General features: G+C 38.3%; 2 protein-coding genes and 1 long non-coding RNA gene across 4 annotated transcripts in view; 2 read left to right on the top strand and 1 right to left on the bottom strand.

Annotated features, from left to right (window-relative positions):
• Positions 1-39: 39 nt before the first annotated feature.
• On the top strand, positions 40-7,251 carry snrnp40 (small nuclear ribonucleoprotein 40 (U5)). The gene is made up of 10 exons (XM_082185960.1): positions 40-277; positions 1,851-1,980; positions 2,063-2,156; positions 3,854-4,019; positions 4,893-5,015; positions 5,111-5,231; positions 5,422-5,504; positions 6,646-6,707; positions 6,793-6,896; positions 7,013-7,251. The coding sequence occupies exons 1-10, from the start codon at positions 167-169 to the stop codon at positions 7,060-7,062; spliced, it is 1,044 nt and encodes a 347-aa protein (XP_082042086.1). The 5' UTR covers positions 40-166; the 3' UTR covers positions 7,063-7,251.
• A 436-nt stretch (positions 7,252-7,687) lies between these two features.
• nkain1 (sodium/potassium transporting ATPase interacting 1) lies at positions 7,688-15,811 on the top strand (the record flags this gene model as incomplete). 2 transcript variants are annotated; one of them, XM_082186004.1, is made up of 8 exons in its annotated part: positions 7,693-8,134; positions 8,343-8,648; positions 10,622-10,759; positions 10,910-10,990; positions 12,389-12,586; positions 12,687-12,747; positions 12,839-12,920; positions 15,013-15,811. In XM_082186004.1, exons 2-8 carry the CDS (start codon positions 8,595-8,597, stop codon positions 15,020-15,022), a joined length of 624 nt encoding a protein of 207 aa, XP_082042130.1. In that variant the 5' UTR covers positions 7,693-8,134; positions 8,343-8,594. The 2 variants fall into 2 exon arrangements, with proteins under 2 accessions (XP_082042131.1, XP_082042130.1); XM_082186005.1 differs by lacking the exon at positions 15,013-15,811 and having other exon boundaries at positions 7,688-8,134; positions 12,839-12,924.
• The window catches only part of LOC309511010, a 295,833-nt gene continuing 292,511 nt past the window's right edge, over positions 14,328-17,649 (bottom strand). Inside the window, exon 3 of the long non-coding RNA XR_014210470.1 lies at positions 14,328-14,475. This is a non-coding gene — a long non-coding RNA (uncharacterized lncRNA). The remainder of the gene's footprint in view (positions 14,476-17,649) is intronic.

Raw genomic sequence — 17,649 nt, 5'->3', positions numbered from 1 at the left:
ATGTGCGTGAGCCAGCCAATCAGAAGGCTTCGTGTTACCGGATGTGCTTTACTTGGCGAGCGTGTGTTGCTCGATAGTGGTGGGAAGCTCGGAATACTCATTCATTTGAAAGAAGCTCGCAGTTTTGAAACCTTTTCATTTATTGTTTCGTTTATTTATCACAACAATGATCGAACCGAAGAAGCGCGGTCTAGAGATGGCGGTCGTTCCCGTCGGTGTGAAGAGACCCCGGACTGAACTGGTGTCTGCAGCGCAGTCCCAACAACTCTCGGCTATGGTAAAACCGAGAGCTCATTTAGATTAAACAAACTAGCTTTTGCTCATAGATGTGTATATATATGCTGTAGTAGTGGGGCTTTGATTCACTGACTCGAATCTTTTGAATCAGTTCACCAAGTGGATTTGTTCAGTGAATCATTATGGAGGTTATATTGTTACGGGAATGTAACGGTTACGTTGTTATATTGACATTATACATTCACTTTCATTCCAGTCAGTGGAAATATCGAACAATTATGCAATCAGAAATAAAACAACTACAGAAAGAAAGAAAAAGCACCAGGGGTTGTTATAATATAAACGTGCATATCAATAACAAATAATACTTTGTAAAGCTCACAAACGTTTTAAAAGTCTTTATTAACTTTCTTAAACAAATAGTCTCTTATACAGTCTATGTACAGCCAAACTTAAGTCAACAAAACCTTTAAAGTTTTTTTTGTTTATTTTTTATTAGGTCTACTAATCTTGCATTTATGAATGTGACATTTGGTTAAAAACACAAGTACCACTAATTAAATGAAGGCACTTTCATCTCTTTAGAGTATTCAGTGAAGCTAAAACGTGGAGGAGGTCTTGAACACTGAATACTTTCATTAATACACTTCTATATGTCCCATCATAATATTGTTACGACAGTAAGTGATGACAAGTAGTATGAGCGAGACATTTGGTCATGAAACCAGTCTTTTTTATTAGTGTTGGGTGTAATTAATCACTCTAATTTAATAAATATTCCCTTTAATTACAGTTTACTTCTGATGTAATTGCATAAAATACTATATAGAACAATTCTATATAAAACAGTGGATTTAACATCAAAATGTAATGTTAAAATATATATTTTAAATGTAACCGTCTCCCTTTACATACTTTGGTCAGTTCAAGAATAATTTATGCAATTTTATATTATTTACTTGGAAAGAATCAAAAGTGCAGTTTCATGCTTATCCTTGTATTGTTCAACTGTTCGAGGTTGATATATATATATATATGGGATTTGGAAAGTAATAAGTAATCCAATACTTTTTTGAGAGAGTAATTAGTACATTAATCTAAATGGACTGTTAAAGATGTAATCAGCAGATAGTAATTTACTACTTTTTCAGAGTAACTTTTGCTTATTATCCATTTACATTTATGCATTTGGCAGACGCTTTTATCCAAAGCGACTTACATTGCATTATCCTATACATTTATACATAGGTATGTGCAATCCCCTGGGATCGAACCCACAACCTTGCGTTGTTAACACAATGCTCTTACCACTGAGCTACAGGAAAGCTTATTATCCTTTATTGCAATTTGTGTGTATACAAATCTACCATAGATACATACTTCCCTCACCAATAACAACATCAATAAAGAACATTCACACGCTTCAAAAAGGAGAGACTACAGTGCATGTAAGCGAACGAGAAGGATTTGCCTCACCTAAAAGGGTAGTTCAAAATCGATTTCAGATTTCAAAACAGATTACCATCTGCAGTCAAATGATAGGGGGGCTTCATCATCCTTGAGTATTTCTAACAGCACCTGCATAAACACTGATCTGTTTGTGTTAATGTCAGGGCCCCCCCCGCAGCTCCAGTCTGCAGGCTCCCATAATGCTGCTCTCGGGTCACGAAGGTGAAGTTTACTGCTGCAAGTTTCACCCCAATGGAGCCACACTAGCCTCTTCTGGATATGACCGCCTCATCTGTGAGTCACATGACTGTTACTATTTGATATTATTATATTGATTTGCTTTTGTTGATCATGTCTGATTTTCATGTTCTTGCAGTGATGTGGAACGTCTATGGAGAATGTGAGAATTATGCCACGCTTAAAGGCCACACTGGAGCTGTGATGGAGCTTCATTATAATACGGACGGCAGGTGCGTTTGTGGGACGGATATTGTTCTAAAGAAAAAAGCTTCCTGTAGCATTTACACTCTCAAAAATAAAGGTTCCAAAAGGGTGTGATGCCATAGAAGAAGCAGTTTTGGTGGAACCTTAAGGGTTAGTTCACCCAGAAATGAAAATTCTGTCAGTAATTACTCACCCTCATGTTGTTCCAACCCCGTAAGACTTTCGTTCATCTTCGGAACACAAATTAAGATATTTTTGATTAAATCTGAGAGCTGGATCACTTCTCCATAGGCTTCTATGGGATCGAAACTTGCCGGCCCAGAAAGTTAGTAAAGACAAAGTTTAAAATAGTCCAAGTGACTACAGTGGCTCAACCATACATTTATCAAGCGACGAGAATACTTTTTGTGCACAAAAACAAACAATGAAAACAAATCAATGATTCATGTTCCTCTGTGTGTTTCTCTGAGTGAGTTCACATAGTGTAACAGCGCAGCGCTTCTGGGTTGTACGTCAGAACGTAGGCTCACTATTGGCCGACGCTGGTCATGCATGTGATGTTTTTGCGCGCAAAAAGAATTCTGGTCGCTTGATAAACTTATGGTTGAGCCACTGTAGTCACTTGGACTATTTTAACAATGTCTTTACTAACTTTCTGAGCTGGCAAGTTTCGATCCCATAGAAGCCTATGGAGGAGTGAGACAGTAGGCGCGTTTCCATTACAGATCTGCACAAAACTTTTGCGATATTTATTTATTTATTTATTTTTAAATTTATTTATTTTTTAAATGTCGACAAAAAACTATTGCGAAATGACAGCGTTTCCATTGACCGATCTTATGCGACTAAAACTTCTTTTTTTTTTCTCGCGCGATAAGTAAAATCATTCCAAAAACCATGGCAACGGACGTTGGTAGGTTTATGTACTATATCCACTGATCTATATAATGACATTCTATATAGATCAGTGACTATATCCCAGCCACTGCACTAGTCATTATTATTAATCAAAGGAGATGTATGAGTGCTTTCCAAGCATTAATGATAAGGAACGACCCATTATACTTGTGAGCGGCACATATGAGGTGATTGTGGCCTTTATTTGAGGTTTAGAATCCATTATTCCTGTAATTCTTTTGTCTTATATGAATTTAATAAAGAACTCTGTCTCGTATTCTGTCCAAACACACCGCGTCATCTACGTCAGGTGACCTATAAATGCGCAAAAACTGTTTCCTTTGCAGTTTTGCTAAATATTTCTTTTTCAAATTGCCTGAAAAACCACCTAATGCGAGCGTAAAAACGTTTTTGCGATAAATGGGAGTTTTTGCGAAATTGACGTGTTTCCATTGGTTGTATTTTCAATTCGCAATTTCAATTTGCGCAATTTGAAGGGTAATGGAAACGCGGCTAGTGTTTGTGTTCTGAAGATGAATGAAAGTCTTACGGGGTTGGAACAACATGAGGGTGAGTAATTACTGACAGAATATTCATTTTTGGGTGAACTAACCCTTTAAAATAACCTTTTTTTTTTTTCTTAGTAAAAAGCTAAATAACCTTTTTCCACTATTGGAACCTTTTGTGCAATGGAAAGATTCCATGGATGTTAAAGGTTCTTCATGGAACCAAAGAACCTTTATTCTTGAGAATGTGCACTTGCATTTATGAAAGAATAATGCATACAGTATATATCACATCCTCAGTGTGTGCTTGTGTCTTCCAGTCTGCTGTTCTCAGCCAGTACAGACAAGACCGTATGTGTGTGGGACAGTGAGACTGGGGAGCGTGTGAAGCGTCTGAAAGGTCACACGTCCTTCGTGAACTCATGTTTTCCGGCGCGGCGCGGCCCACAGCTGGCCTGTACAGGCAGTGATGATGGAACTGTAAAGGTAAACATGACACCAGTCAACCCCCGAGTCTAGACTGGAAACCCACGAGAAGTCTTTGACATGTCTCGACCTTTTGAATCTCAAACAAAAAACTACAATGCATTTTCAATCTGGCCCAGGATATAGTCAAAATGGCCTAGTTTGAATATGACCTGGTTTGTGTCCCAAACCCAATCTCCCTTTTAAGTCAAAATCTCCACTATCATAGTCTCTCTAGTATAAAAAGGCAAATAACTAATCAATATGGAGAGTAACAATGTATCATGTCACAATATATCATAATACAAAAATGCAACGATATGTATCATGGATAGTGGCAAACTGTGTCAGTTTTAGTGTCAGTACTACATTAAACTACTATATTTAATGTTGAATATAATGTGTAATAATGCAATGGGAGAATATTTGTGGGTCCTGATAATGCCAATGTCTGTTACCGGTAAAATGTGGCTTACATTATTTTAAATATATCTAGTCAGTGAAAGAGTGCAAGCATATTCGTCTAAAATAATTCTGTATTTTCAGCTTCTGAATCATGAATATTTGTATACTGGTGTCATTATTGTCCTGTGCTTTGAGTCATCAGCACCAAGTCAAAGCCAATTAATTTACACCTCAGTGTAATATCACATTTAGATTTTAATCAACAGTAAAAAAATTTGTTAACCTTTTATCAAATGTCTAGGTGTATCGCGACTAGGAGTTCAGTATCGTGACATGAGGGTATCGTCACACCCCTGCTAATCAATAAAATAAAGTTTGCCGTCTGTATTATGATAGTTGTTACAGTAAGTCTTTAGGTTGTTGCTAAATAAGAGTGTTCAGATGGTCTAAAAGTGTCCTTGGTTCCTCTTTGTTCATGTGTTATTGTAGCTGTGGGACATCAGGAAGAAGGCCTCTGTTCACACGTTCCAGAACACGTATCAGGTTCTCAGTGTGACATTCAATGACACCAGTGACCAGATCATCTCAGGAGGCATCGACAACGACATAAAGGTCTGTGCGCAACAAAGACTCTTCTGGGCTTTTTTGCCTCAGTGTTTCTGAATGTTTGTTTATTCTTGTCTGTATATGTGTGTCTATTGCTGCAGGTGTGGGACCTCAGACAAAACAAACTGATTTACAGTATGCAGGGTCATGGAGACTCTGTGACCGGTCTGAGTCTCAGCGCAGATGGATCATACCTGCTGTCTAACTCCATGGATAACAGCGGTAAGCTTAAATGTGTGTGTGTGTGTGTGCGTTTGTACACACTCGACCATTCAAAAGTATTTAAAGAAGTCTTTCATGTTCACCCTAAAAAAAACATACTGACCCTAAACTTTTGAATGGTGGTATACGTGTACCTGTTATTAATGCCTACATGTGAAACGTCTGCTGATGTTTTCTGTGTTTGAAACAGTGCGTGTCTGGGATATCCGTCCATTTGCACCAAAGGAGAGGTGTGTGAAGATCTTTCAGGGAAATGTCCATAATTTTGAGAAGGTAAGCCCAATTCTCTTTGTATATATTTTTAAAAAATATATTTTTTGTTGTTTATCTATGAAGAGTTCAGATGCAAAAGCCTCTAAATGCCATCTGAAATTTTCTTATAGAATGATCATTTTTATCAAGCTTGTATATTTAAGTTCAGTAATTTCACTTAAATGACAATTAATAGGTAATCTTCATTGCCATTTGAGTGAAATTATTGAATTTAAATATACGAGCTTGATAAAAATGATCATTCTATAAGAAAATTTCAGATGGCATTTAGAGGCTTTTGCATCTGAACTCTTCATATAGAGTATGTGATTTCCACTGTGATTGCTGCTATACATTTTTTTTAAAGCTAGACTTTAAGGGTGTGATCACACGTGGCAGGTTTGGTTTGATTAAAATGAACTGGTGCGATTGCTCTGTTAGTGCGGTTCATTTGATTAAGTGTGAACGCTGTCATCTGAACCCTGGTGACACCACACAAGTGGACCGAGACGCTGAAAAGATGGATCTCGCTCCGCTTCCAAACAAACTCTGGTGCGGCTCGAATGAAAAATGAACGCAACACGGACCAAAGACATGCAAATGAACCAAAAACGGTACCTGATGTCACAAGATGCGACCCTTAAAAGGACAGATTGCTCAAGCATACCTGTTTTATCTTGTCATAGTCGCGATGTTGTCCATCACAGTTCGTATCCTCGCAGCAGATCTTGGGGGATTCCTGACGCTGTTTTGACTCCTTTACACATTTTATAAGCTCTTCACAAGTTCTCAGTTGGTCAAAATACCATCATATGTAGCTACGCACATACAACGAGCGCATTTAGCCCAGAGCACAGCGTTGTTTTGAATGTTCGGTAAGTTCTGTCGCGAAATATACATAATAAAATCAGGTTGTGAACATATCCCTATGCCTTTTAGTTCAGTTTCTTTAGCTTCAGTGTTAAAATGCCAATGTGAACGCTAAGCGGACCATGACTAAATGTGTTTTTTTCTTTGGTCCAAACCAAGTAAACCGAACTACAAGTGTGAACACCCTTGATCAGGGGGTGAATTATCGATGAATTCTTCCAATAAACATCACTGAGGCTGAACTGGAAGTTCATAAAAAGTGTTTTGTAACTGAAGTTTTTTTGTGTCTCAGAATCTTCTGAGATGCTGTTGGTCTCCTGATGGGGGGAAGATTGCAGCCGGTTCTGCTGACAGGTAAGGGTGTGTTTGTGTGCTTTATGCAGTGTTTGTGCAGTATGATTATGTGTGAGGTTAATAATCTGGTGTGTTGGTGTTGTAGGTTTGTGTATGTTTGGGACACAACGACTCGTAGGATCCTTTATAAGCTGCCTGGTCATGCTGGGTCTGTCAATGAGGTGGCTTTCCATCCAGAAGAACCCGTTGGTAAAAAATATATATATTTTATTCTAGTAATAGAATATATAACTGGAATGATAAAGCGAGCACATTCTTCCCTTTTCTGCTCCATGTGTAACTCCATTATTTTATGTCTTCCACAGTTCTCTCTGGATCCAGTGATAAGCGCCTCTACATCGGAGAGATTCAGTAACTGTGTGTGTGCGAATGCTGTTTGTGTGTGTGTGGCTGAATGTGAAGAGGATGGGCAGATGGAGATATTATTTGGAATTTTGCCATTTGTATTCGTTTGGGAAATTGTGATGACCAGTTGGGGGGGAAATGTGATGGAAAAACGTTGACTTTTTTTATGCTTTTAATAAACTTGTTTCCAAAATTTTAATGTGCACTGTCTTTGTCTATGAAGTATGGTATGTATGTGTATATAAAAAAAATATCTATATGTGTGTGTGTGTGTATATATATATATATATATATATATATATATATATATATATGGGCTGTCAAATCGATTAATCACATCTAACATAAGTTTGTATAATATGTGTGTCAAACGTATTATGAATTAAGCAGTTTAATCCAAGTCTTCTGAAAAAAAAAAACAATTGCTTCATATGATGAATTTATTTAATTTAGACTTTAATTCATATTTATACATAAACAGTGCACGTTCATTGAGCATATCACATCAAATATGATCAACAATACAGAAGAAAACAGAAGATCATCAGTCAAAACACTCCCTTGTTGTTTGAAGAGAAACTGAAAATTGTGATTTCTTTGTGTACATATATATATATAAATATATATATATGTGTGTGTGTGTTTATATATGTGCGTCACGTGTGTATGTATATGTACTGTATTTTATATATTACTGTAAGTCTGTGTGTACTAAAACTGTAGTGTATATAGCGCATGTGAACACCTTGCATGCTTTGACATAAAATTAGTTTAAATATAGAAATGTTTCCACTTTGTAATAAGAGCGTCCGCCGCCGCATGATGGTTTTCTTTGTGCTCAGCCTCAGTGAACGCCTCATGTCGTGCCAAGCGCGCGGCGAACGTCTCTGTGCGGTTGCGCGAGCGGGTTGCAGTCAGACTCGCACGAGGGTGTCTGATTTCCTCCCACAAACCCTCACCCTCCTCCCGGTGCCGATGTTGACAAAGAGCCGGAGCAGGAGGATGGTCTCTTAAACTACTGCGCCAGTCTGAGACCCCCGACGGTACATCGGCTCGGAAAAAAACGAATACCGGACCTCACGGTAAGTCACAAAGGCTGGCTTTGTGCTCGCTCCGGATTTCATTTGCGTTATTTTCTTACCTCGCGCCCTTACACCCCCCCGCTCGCGCTCCGTCTGATGCTTATCATATGATGCTCATTTCTGCCAGTTAAACGCGCTCACTGACTCTTCCTCTGTTCTTTGTGCTATTTTGGGGCTGTCTGCGCCTGGTACCCGGTGCGGAATGAAGGTGTGGCAGATCCGCTAAGATTGGGAATCCTGTAGGACGCTTCGGTCAGGACAATTCCGCGGAGGAGGTCCGGTATGACCGGCAGACACCAGAAAGCATCGACGCACCGAAGCATGCACGCGTCCCGGTGGACTTCTTGATGTTTTGAACGGTGATCGTGAAGCAAGACCCTGAAGCGCGCTGGACCTCACCGGGGACTCCGCTTTCTCCCGACGCCTCGCGGGGCCCAAGCCGTGCCTCAAGCGCGAGAGCATGGGTCCGTGCGACGGGAGGTGCACGCTGGTGGTCATCTGCTGCCTGCAGCTGGTAAGACTGTGTTGTTGATCATCAATTCATGTCTAGTCTTACCTGAAAAGATATTGTGTGTGTGTGAGAGAGAGAGAGAGAGAGAGAGAGAGAGAGCGCAGGGTGTCCACTGGCCTGAGGTTGTGATTTGGAAGAGGTGAAGCCAAGGGACAAGATGCCCTGGTTCCCTTCTCAGTCGAGTCACCTGTTAAAACTTCGCTTTATACTTCATGCCCTTGCTTCAAACTTCATGCCCCAGATATGTATGCATATGCATGATTTGTTTGTGTAACACAGATGAGGATGAGGGTCTCCTGAGGAATGGGCTCTTCTCTCATAGGGCTGTGGGCCGGGGCTCCTGGCAGTTTCCATGGAAACAGCCGCAGCACAGAGCTTTGGGATTGCTCCTATGTGTGTGGAGACTATTTTTTATTTACCATTGGCTTTAGTGGGTTTAATGGTCCACTGCAACTTGTACTGCTGATTCACTGTGAAAGAGTTAGTTCACCCAAACATGAAAATTATCCCAATATTTACGTACCCTCAAGCTGTCCTAGGTGTATGTGACATTCTTCTTTCAGCAATCGGAGTAATCTTAAAAAATATCCAAGCTTTATAATGTCAGTGAATGGAGGACGAGATTTTGAAGCCCAAAAAAGCGCATCCATCCATCATGAAAGTGCTCCACACGGCTCCAGGGGTTAATAAAGGCCTTCTGTAGCAAAGCAATGCATTTTTGTGAGAAAAATATCCATGTTTATAACTTTATAAACTATAATCACTGGCTTCCGTTAACTGCCGTACGTGAGTCTAGTTCTCACGGAAAAGAGTGACCTTTGACCTGACGTAGGATGTAGGAGTAGCGTTAGCTTAGGTGAGAGTAGACGCTTCTCGCGGTTCAAACAAATAGGGCAAAAAACTCAAGCTCCTCCCACATTTCTCTTTACAAATTCTCCTTTCAGACTTCTAATTCATAACGGGTGTTTTGTTTTGATCAATCCTCTGCGCTTCGGGTCAGAGGTCAATCTTCCGCCAGAACTCGACTCGCGTACGGAAGCCAGTGATTATAGTTTATAAAGTTATAAATATGGATATTTTTCTCACTCTTTAATTAACCCCTGGAGCCGTATGGATTACTGTTATGATGGATGGATGCACTTTTTTGGGTTTCAAAATCTAAGGTACCATTCACTCCTATTATAAAGCTTGGAAGAGCCAGGATATATTTTTTATATATATATAACTCTGATTGTGTTTGGTTGAAAGTAGAAAGTCATATACAACTAGGATGGGTTGAGGGTGAGTAAATTATGGGATAATTAAAATTTTTGGGTGAAATAACTCTTCAATAGTGAGTTTTTTTAGGCTTTTCTCGCCGAATATTCTTTATAAAAATCTGAGTATCCTAATTGTTATTTGAGTAATTATAACTAAACTAATTAAAGTGCACAGCAAACATGGACCAGACACAGCTTGGGAGTTTGGCTAAACTAACCCACCACCAGACTCACTCCATCATCAAATTAACCAAAATATTTAATAAACGCATATGCGAAGCGGCAGAGGACATGCAGTACTTTGTCAATGATGGACGTTCCAGTGTACGAGAATCGTCTGAGTTTATTGGCGCCGATTCCCGTGGCTGATGATCCTTCTTCGAAGAATTTTCCGTGGTTAATGTGCACTGGGCCGTTTCTTGGATGAATGCTGCGCACGTCAATTCTGCCAAGAATAGTCGCCAGCAATACCAGATTTTGTGTACCATTTTCCTGCCAATGTAACTTGGGAGTCTTGCAGCACAAGCTTGTTTTGCCAGTCTCATATTTGCCTAAATAAACCCAGGATAGCTCATTTTGAAGTCTGCAATGATGTGGGACAAGAGTCGACAGCTATACGTGACATTATCTGTGTTGGTACAAGCTTTTTGTGCACACGTATGCAATGCATAAAAGTTGAGTGATTGTGCATGTAATCTGTTGTTGGTTTGTTCACAGGTCGCTGCGTTACAGAGGCAGGTGTTTGACTTTTTGGGATATCAGTGGGCTCCCATCCTGGCCAATTTCCTCCACATTGTGGCCGTCATTTTGGGAGTATTTGGAACGGTGCAAATCCGCTCCAGATATCTAATACTGGTAGGCATAAGCATAATCATGGTGAGACAAACAAATGTCAGATGTCAGAATTCACAAACGAAAATGGTGTCTTTTTGAACACTACATGTCTCATGTGTTCATTAATATATTTGTGTGTGTGTGTGTGTGTGTGTGTGTGCACATTTTCAGTATGCTGTCTGGCTTGTGCTCTGGGTTGGCTGGAACTCTTTCATCATCTGTTTTTACCTGGAAGTTGGCTACCTGTCACAGGTAGGTGGATTTACTGCATTGGTCCACAAGTCATTGTGTAAATACACCAAAGAGTCTTGATTAAATGTTTGATATCATGCATGGTTATGCTTTAATCTTTAAGTCAACATGAAATGCCTTTTTTTTTCTTCTGTATTTTCAAGTGAAACTAAGGGCATTTTATTTAATTGTATTAATAGAGAATCGTTTTGATAATGAAAAGTGGGCGTCCCGTAAAATAGTTTATTGGTTAAAGGCACACTATGCAGTTTCCGTTGTTCTCAAACAGCGCCCCCTAGAGTCACTGTGGAGTACTTGTATTTAACTTTACTGTCGTAAACACAACTCGCGCACGACAGCGCTTTTTTCGTCGACTCTGCCATGATTCACGTCTGAAATGTGTACTACTGTCTTCCATAGAGGCTGCTTCATATGTTGTTGATGTATGTGACGTCGTGCCGTAAAGCGAGTCGTGATTCTCGCGAGATTTGGCGGGGCGCCACCTCTCAAACTTGCATTGCTGGTTTTGCCAGCGGCGTCCGCCCCTGCTTTGCTATCGGGATAATTCGCCCTACTACGCGTTTGTTTACCTACGAAATGATTTCGAAGCTGTTATATTAAGGTACAAATCTTGCATAGTGTGCCTTTAACGTGATCTAATAGGGCTTGAGGACATTTTAACTCTTTCCTCGCCATTGATGGAATTTTCCTGCTTTCCGTGTTTTCGCTGCTATATGATAGCATCTGAGAAAAATGAGAATCTCCGGATCAAAACACAGGCAATAAAAGCTTTGCTAAAGCACGTTGTAGTCTTAGAATAAAAATATGATTTTCTCAGCTTTTTGTTCAAAATGTTGCTTTTTTTTATTAAACACCAACATTCAAGTGTTGATAAAAAAAGAATGCATAGAAAAAAGCTTTTTTGTGTAAAAGCAGATGATCTGGTCTTTCTTTTGATATATTGCATCGCATGCTCAGATATTCATGCAACAAAATATTCTGGGGGCCATGAAAGTTTTGTGAAAATTATTAAAAATGCTGGCGGGGAAAGAGTTAATAGATTATGAAGACAAACATTTTTCTTTGGAACAGGATTATTATCATTAACTAAAACTGAATATAATTTAATTTTTTTTATATATAATAATGCTTAAATAAAATACAAATATTAATAGAAAAACTTCTAAATGTTTCCTTGGCAATAAACTGAAATAAGTTTATACAAGTTAAATATAAAGTTATTAACTGGAAATTAAAAACGAATAAAATGGAAACCCACGTAACAAAATTACTAAAATTACCATGAAAACCACAAATTTAATTTAAAATGTTAATAAAACTAAAATAGAGGAAATAAAACTTGTAAACAGAGTCAGAGTTGAGTTAATGATTTTTGTGTGTGTTTGTGTTCTTCTTCAGGACAAGGATTTTCTAATGACATTTAACACATCGCTTCATCGTTCCTGGTGGATGGAGAACGGGCCTGGTTGCTTAGTTACTCCAGTGCCTGACTCACCATTGGCTCCTCAGGATCATCATGTGATCACTGTCAGTGGCTGCCTACTGGATTACCAGTACATAGAGGTGGTCAGCTCAGCCTTGCAAGTGTTTCTTGCAGTGAGTGCTTCCGTTTGATCTCCTTTCTTTACATGTGTACAAAAGTACACTCACATTAATGTTTGGCCTGTTCACATAGTTTTTGTGTTCTGTGTTTCAGCTCTTTGGATTCGTTTATGCCTGCTATGTCAGTCGAGTCTTCCTGGATGATGAGGACAGCTGTAAGTGTTCTGTATTTGGGAAATCTGCTGTTAGAAACTGAATTCCAATGATATTGAAGTGTTTAAGTTTGGATGACTGTCTCTGTTGCAGTTGATTTCATTGGTGGATTGGACTCTTATAGTTACCAGCCTCCACAAAAGAGTTCTCACTTACAGCTGCAGCCTCTCTATACGTAAGTACTCATTCAATTAGGCATTCTTTACTAAAAATTGTTTTTTTTATTTTTATGTTTAATTGTATTTATTCAATTTTTTCTACACTGAATAACAAGTGCACAAATAAAAAACCCACATGCAACAAGATCAAATGTTGCAACAAGATGGCCGCATCCGAAATTACATACTTCCCTACTATATAGTAGCCGAAAAATGTCAGAATTCACAGTACTCATAAAAGACTCGTCAAAAAGTACCCGGATGACCTACTACTTCCGGTGAGATTCTGAAGTGTGCATATGATGGACACTTTACTATCCCATGAGGCCTCGGGAGAGGATTTGTGAATGACAGTGAAGCAACGCAACTGACGCCGTAGGTCACATGACAATGACAAAGTACGGATTTCATTCATACTTCCCATATTCATACTATATAGAACATACTTTTTTAGCTGTTGTGAAGTAATTATTCATAATAAGTATCTACTCAAGAGAGTATGCGATTTCAGACGCACACATCGCGTAATAGAACGATGAGCATTTCCAAAAGTAGTGTGCCACGTTGTTGTTTGTCCAGGTGGTGTCCAGTAAATGTACATATTTTATAATTTTTTGAAATATATTTTTGAATAAATATTTAAAATGATCAATTAATTAATTGATCAATTTACTTATTTATTGTTATTTTGCATTTTAAAGGAACACTCCACCGTTTTTTCATATTAAACTATGTTATTCCCTTAACTAAGACGAGTTGATACATACCTCTCTCGTCTCTGGCTCTGGCACGCGTCTCTGGCTCTATTCACTTTGATAGCAGTTAGCTTAGCCCAGTTCATTCATTAGGAACCAAACAGAGATGAAGTTAGAAGCGACCAAACACCTCCACGTTTTCCCTATTTAAAAACAGTTACACGAGTAGTTACACGACCGAGTACGGTGACACAAAATAAAACGTGGCACTTTTCTAAGCGGGTAAAAAGGATAACTATAATGTATGGCGGAATAGCACTTGGGAGCACTTCGACTCGGTGCAGTGATATCATCACTCCTGAAAAATCCTCTCCCTCTCACTTTTACTGCGCCGAGTCGAAGCGCTCCCGAGTCCCAAGTGCTATTCCGCCATACATTATAGTTATCCTTTTTTTTTATTTTATAAAACGCGCCACGTTTTATTTTGTGTCACCATACTCGGTCGTGTAACTACTCGTGTAACTGTATTTAAATAGGGAAAACGTGGAGGTGTTTGGTCGCTTCTAACTTCATCTCTGTTTGGTTCCTAATGAATGAACTGGGCTAAGCTAAGTGCTATCAACGTGTCGCCGCGCGCCAGAGCCAGAGACGAGAGAGGTATGTATCAACTCGACTTAGTTAAGGGAATAACATAGTTTAATATGAAAAAACGGTGGAGTGTTCCTTTAAAGGTATAGCGGAGGATGTTTTACTTCCTGGTGGGTAACCTATACTATTGGTCCTCCTAATTGTCAATCATTCTGGTGAATCAATCAAACTTTTCAAAAAGTGGAGAGGGCGGGTCTTATCTAAAATTTGGAAAGATCCTCCGCTATACCTTTGATGTTACTTCTTTTTTTTTCAAGAAATACATGTTAAAAGGACTGCTGTGGGATACTTTCCATTTTGCCATATATGGTCATTCAGTGGTGAAAATTTGCCTACTTTGCACAGTATACGTACTATAAAAATAGTGTAATAGTACTATATAATACTATATAGTAGGCAGAAAACAGTAAGTGACAAAAGAAGTATGTCAGAATTCACAGTACTCATAAAAGAGTCGTCAAAAAGTACCCGGATGACCTACTACTTCCGGTGAGATTCTGAAGTGTGCATGTGACGGACACTTTACTATCCCATGAGGCCACGGGAGAGGATTTGTGAATGGCAGTGTCGCTGACAGACATGATAATGACAACGTGGCAAACGTAGTGCATCCAAATGACATTAATACTATATAGAACGTGCAGTTTTAGTGGTCGCAGCATCTCCTCAAGAGAGTATGTGATTTCGGACGCAGCCACAGCCTATTGGTTTAGAAACTTCACTTTGTAAATGTATGTTTTTCATATTTATATGTATTTATATCTAGGACTGGTTAGAAACCAGAAGAAAGCCCCACCTTTCAGAGGAAACCAACTGCTTATCTCTGAGAGATGAAGTCCTCTGCATTGTGGGAAATGTTCTACCAACTTCAACGTGTGTGTGTCTCTCAAACTTTGTCTCCCTCTATTGGAGAAAATATATAGTGCCACACCAGCCAGAGTCACAGAGAGAGAGAACGAGCATATGGACAGGACCACAAGAAGATGCTGACACAAGCATTATTAAATCAGACTTGAAGATGTGCGTGCGTGTGTGTTCATATGTGCACAAGCACACAGGCCTTTGTATATGTTTGTGTATTCACAAGGTGGCCGACCTTTGACCCAGGTAATCTCTGAGCACACGCCGGAGCTGCCCGCTCAGCTCTTTCTGGTGTGTGTGTGTGTGATTGTTTATACTCTGATATAAGACACTATAATGTAATGTGTTAGATGAATGTTTTAGGTTGGGTAGATGTGTATTTGAGGAATGCTGTAGGACTTTGTGCATGTAAAACTCACGACAGAGGAGTTGTGGCCCTCATACGTCCGCGTGCATGAATGTGCGTTTCTGATTGTGTCGATGTACACGGATTACACGTTTTGATATGTACTTATGCACCTGACGCATAATGTGACTAGCCATAAATGTTTATTTGAACACAAGCTTAGAATGAATGTATGTTAATGTACAATACTTGTTTCAGGAAGGCTGTGTTTGTGTGAGCGAGCGAGCGAGTGTGTGCGTGAGGGACACGCCTGAAGGGTGGGACAGTTGTTCAGCTTAATAAACTCTTTCTAGATTATTCTTTGTCTTGTTCACTTTTAAATGCTCCACAGAGGGTTCGTGTGAAATAAAACACTGTTTTTGATGGATGAGGATATGAGCTCGGTCTCGTTTTCACGGGGATAAGTGTGTAAAACTGTTGCTCCCTATAGAGAGAGCTGTGAGGCAGATGTTTAGACAATGACCAGACCTGTTTTTATCTCATTACACATCATTTGAAATGGTTCGCTCTCAGCCAATGTCCTTCTGCCATTTACACAAAGGTGCTCACATTTCAGACATGCCTGTTATTTTTGAATGACACGTGCAAAATAAATCTTTTCTAGTACCGCATGTTTTTGCAACCATGTTTGTAGAGAGAAAAGAAACATTTAATAATTCCACACGTTAAAATTTATTTCTGACCATATAAAATTTTAGGCAAGACATTTGAGGAAAAAATAGTGAGTTTTTTCATGCACTGGTCAGTTTTTTTAAGATTTTGGGCTATTTTGCTTCCATAACCATGACTGTAATGGAAAAGAATACACATTTAAGTGTTTATTTTATTATACTTTATCTGTAGATTTCAATTACAACACATATAAGGCCGTAAAAACCAAGAATGAGAACAAAAAGAATAAGAACGCAGAATTTTGAACCTCACGGCTTTATCCAATGTTCAGATTTATGTTCTTAACGTAAGCCAGTTAGTGCGTATTTAATTAGATATTGCATATTTAAACATGATATTTCATACAAAACAGATTAATCACCTGGGGAAGTATATTTGTGATATCTATTTCTCACCCTATTGACCAACTACTACTCTGAAAGATTATAATAAAAGAAGGACGATCCCTAAAATCATGTAAAACACCATAATACAAATAAAACTACAATATTTAATTTTTTAAAGGGTCTATTATTAATGCATTATTAACATTGTGTTATTAAGGTATTGAGATAGGTTACACTTTATTCATAAGGTGTCTTTGTTACACTGTAAGTATACATTTAAGTGTATTATATTGGGTAATATTAAATACATGTACTTACTATAGGGTTAGGGTTTGTTTTAGGGTTAGTTGCATGTAATTATGCATAATTAATAGTTATTACCATAGTAACTACATGTAATGATACTGTAAAATAAAGTGCTACCTAATTATAATGTACATAAACATGTCAGATTTTGAATAGTTTCATTCACTTGAATGCAGTTTATAATAGAGAACGGGCCTCTTTTCTAGTATTATGACTTTTGCAACTGTGTAGTGAAAAAGAAAACATTTATTAATCCCACCTGCAAAATGTGTGACTAAATCTACTGCCACTCTGAAAGATGATTGAATCCATCTATTATTAATGTATAATTAACACTGTATTTTAAAGATATTGAGATTATAATACGTGTAAACATGTCAGTGGTCACATTTTGAACAGGTGATTTTTAAGTACAATCAACTTGGATGTTTAAGTCATTTCAACTTAAATGACATTAAACTGACTTTAAAAAATGTGTTGAAACTTGAATAACTTACAAAAAAATATATTTTGAATTTTAAAACTTATTTTGATGAGTTAAAAGCAATGTAAAAATATATGTTGTCATAACTTATTGATCATATAACTTTTTACAGTGACCTGTGACTGCATTGTATTGCCTTTTAATTTATTTTATAAAATTGCCTGATAGAAAAAAAAAACTATTTATTTATTTAGCATTTTCTACTGAGACCAGCAGGTATGATTGATTATTGAGCTACAATACATGTACAAATAAATTGTACATGTCTTGCCCCAAACAACAGATACATCCAAAAGATGAATACATTTCTGCTCTTATAATAGGCACAAAAAATAAAGCCCGTAGCAA

The sequence above is a fragment of the Leuciscus leuciscus genome (assembly GCF_965113295.1).
Source record: "Leuciscus leuciscus genome assembly, chromosome: 12".
Taxonomy (NCBI): domain Eukaryota; kingdom Metazoa; phylum Chordata; class Actinopteri; order Cypriniformes; family Leuciscidae; genus Leuciscus; species Leuciscus leuciscus.
This window is presented reverse-complemented; position numbering and strand designations above follow the sequence as displayed.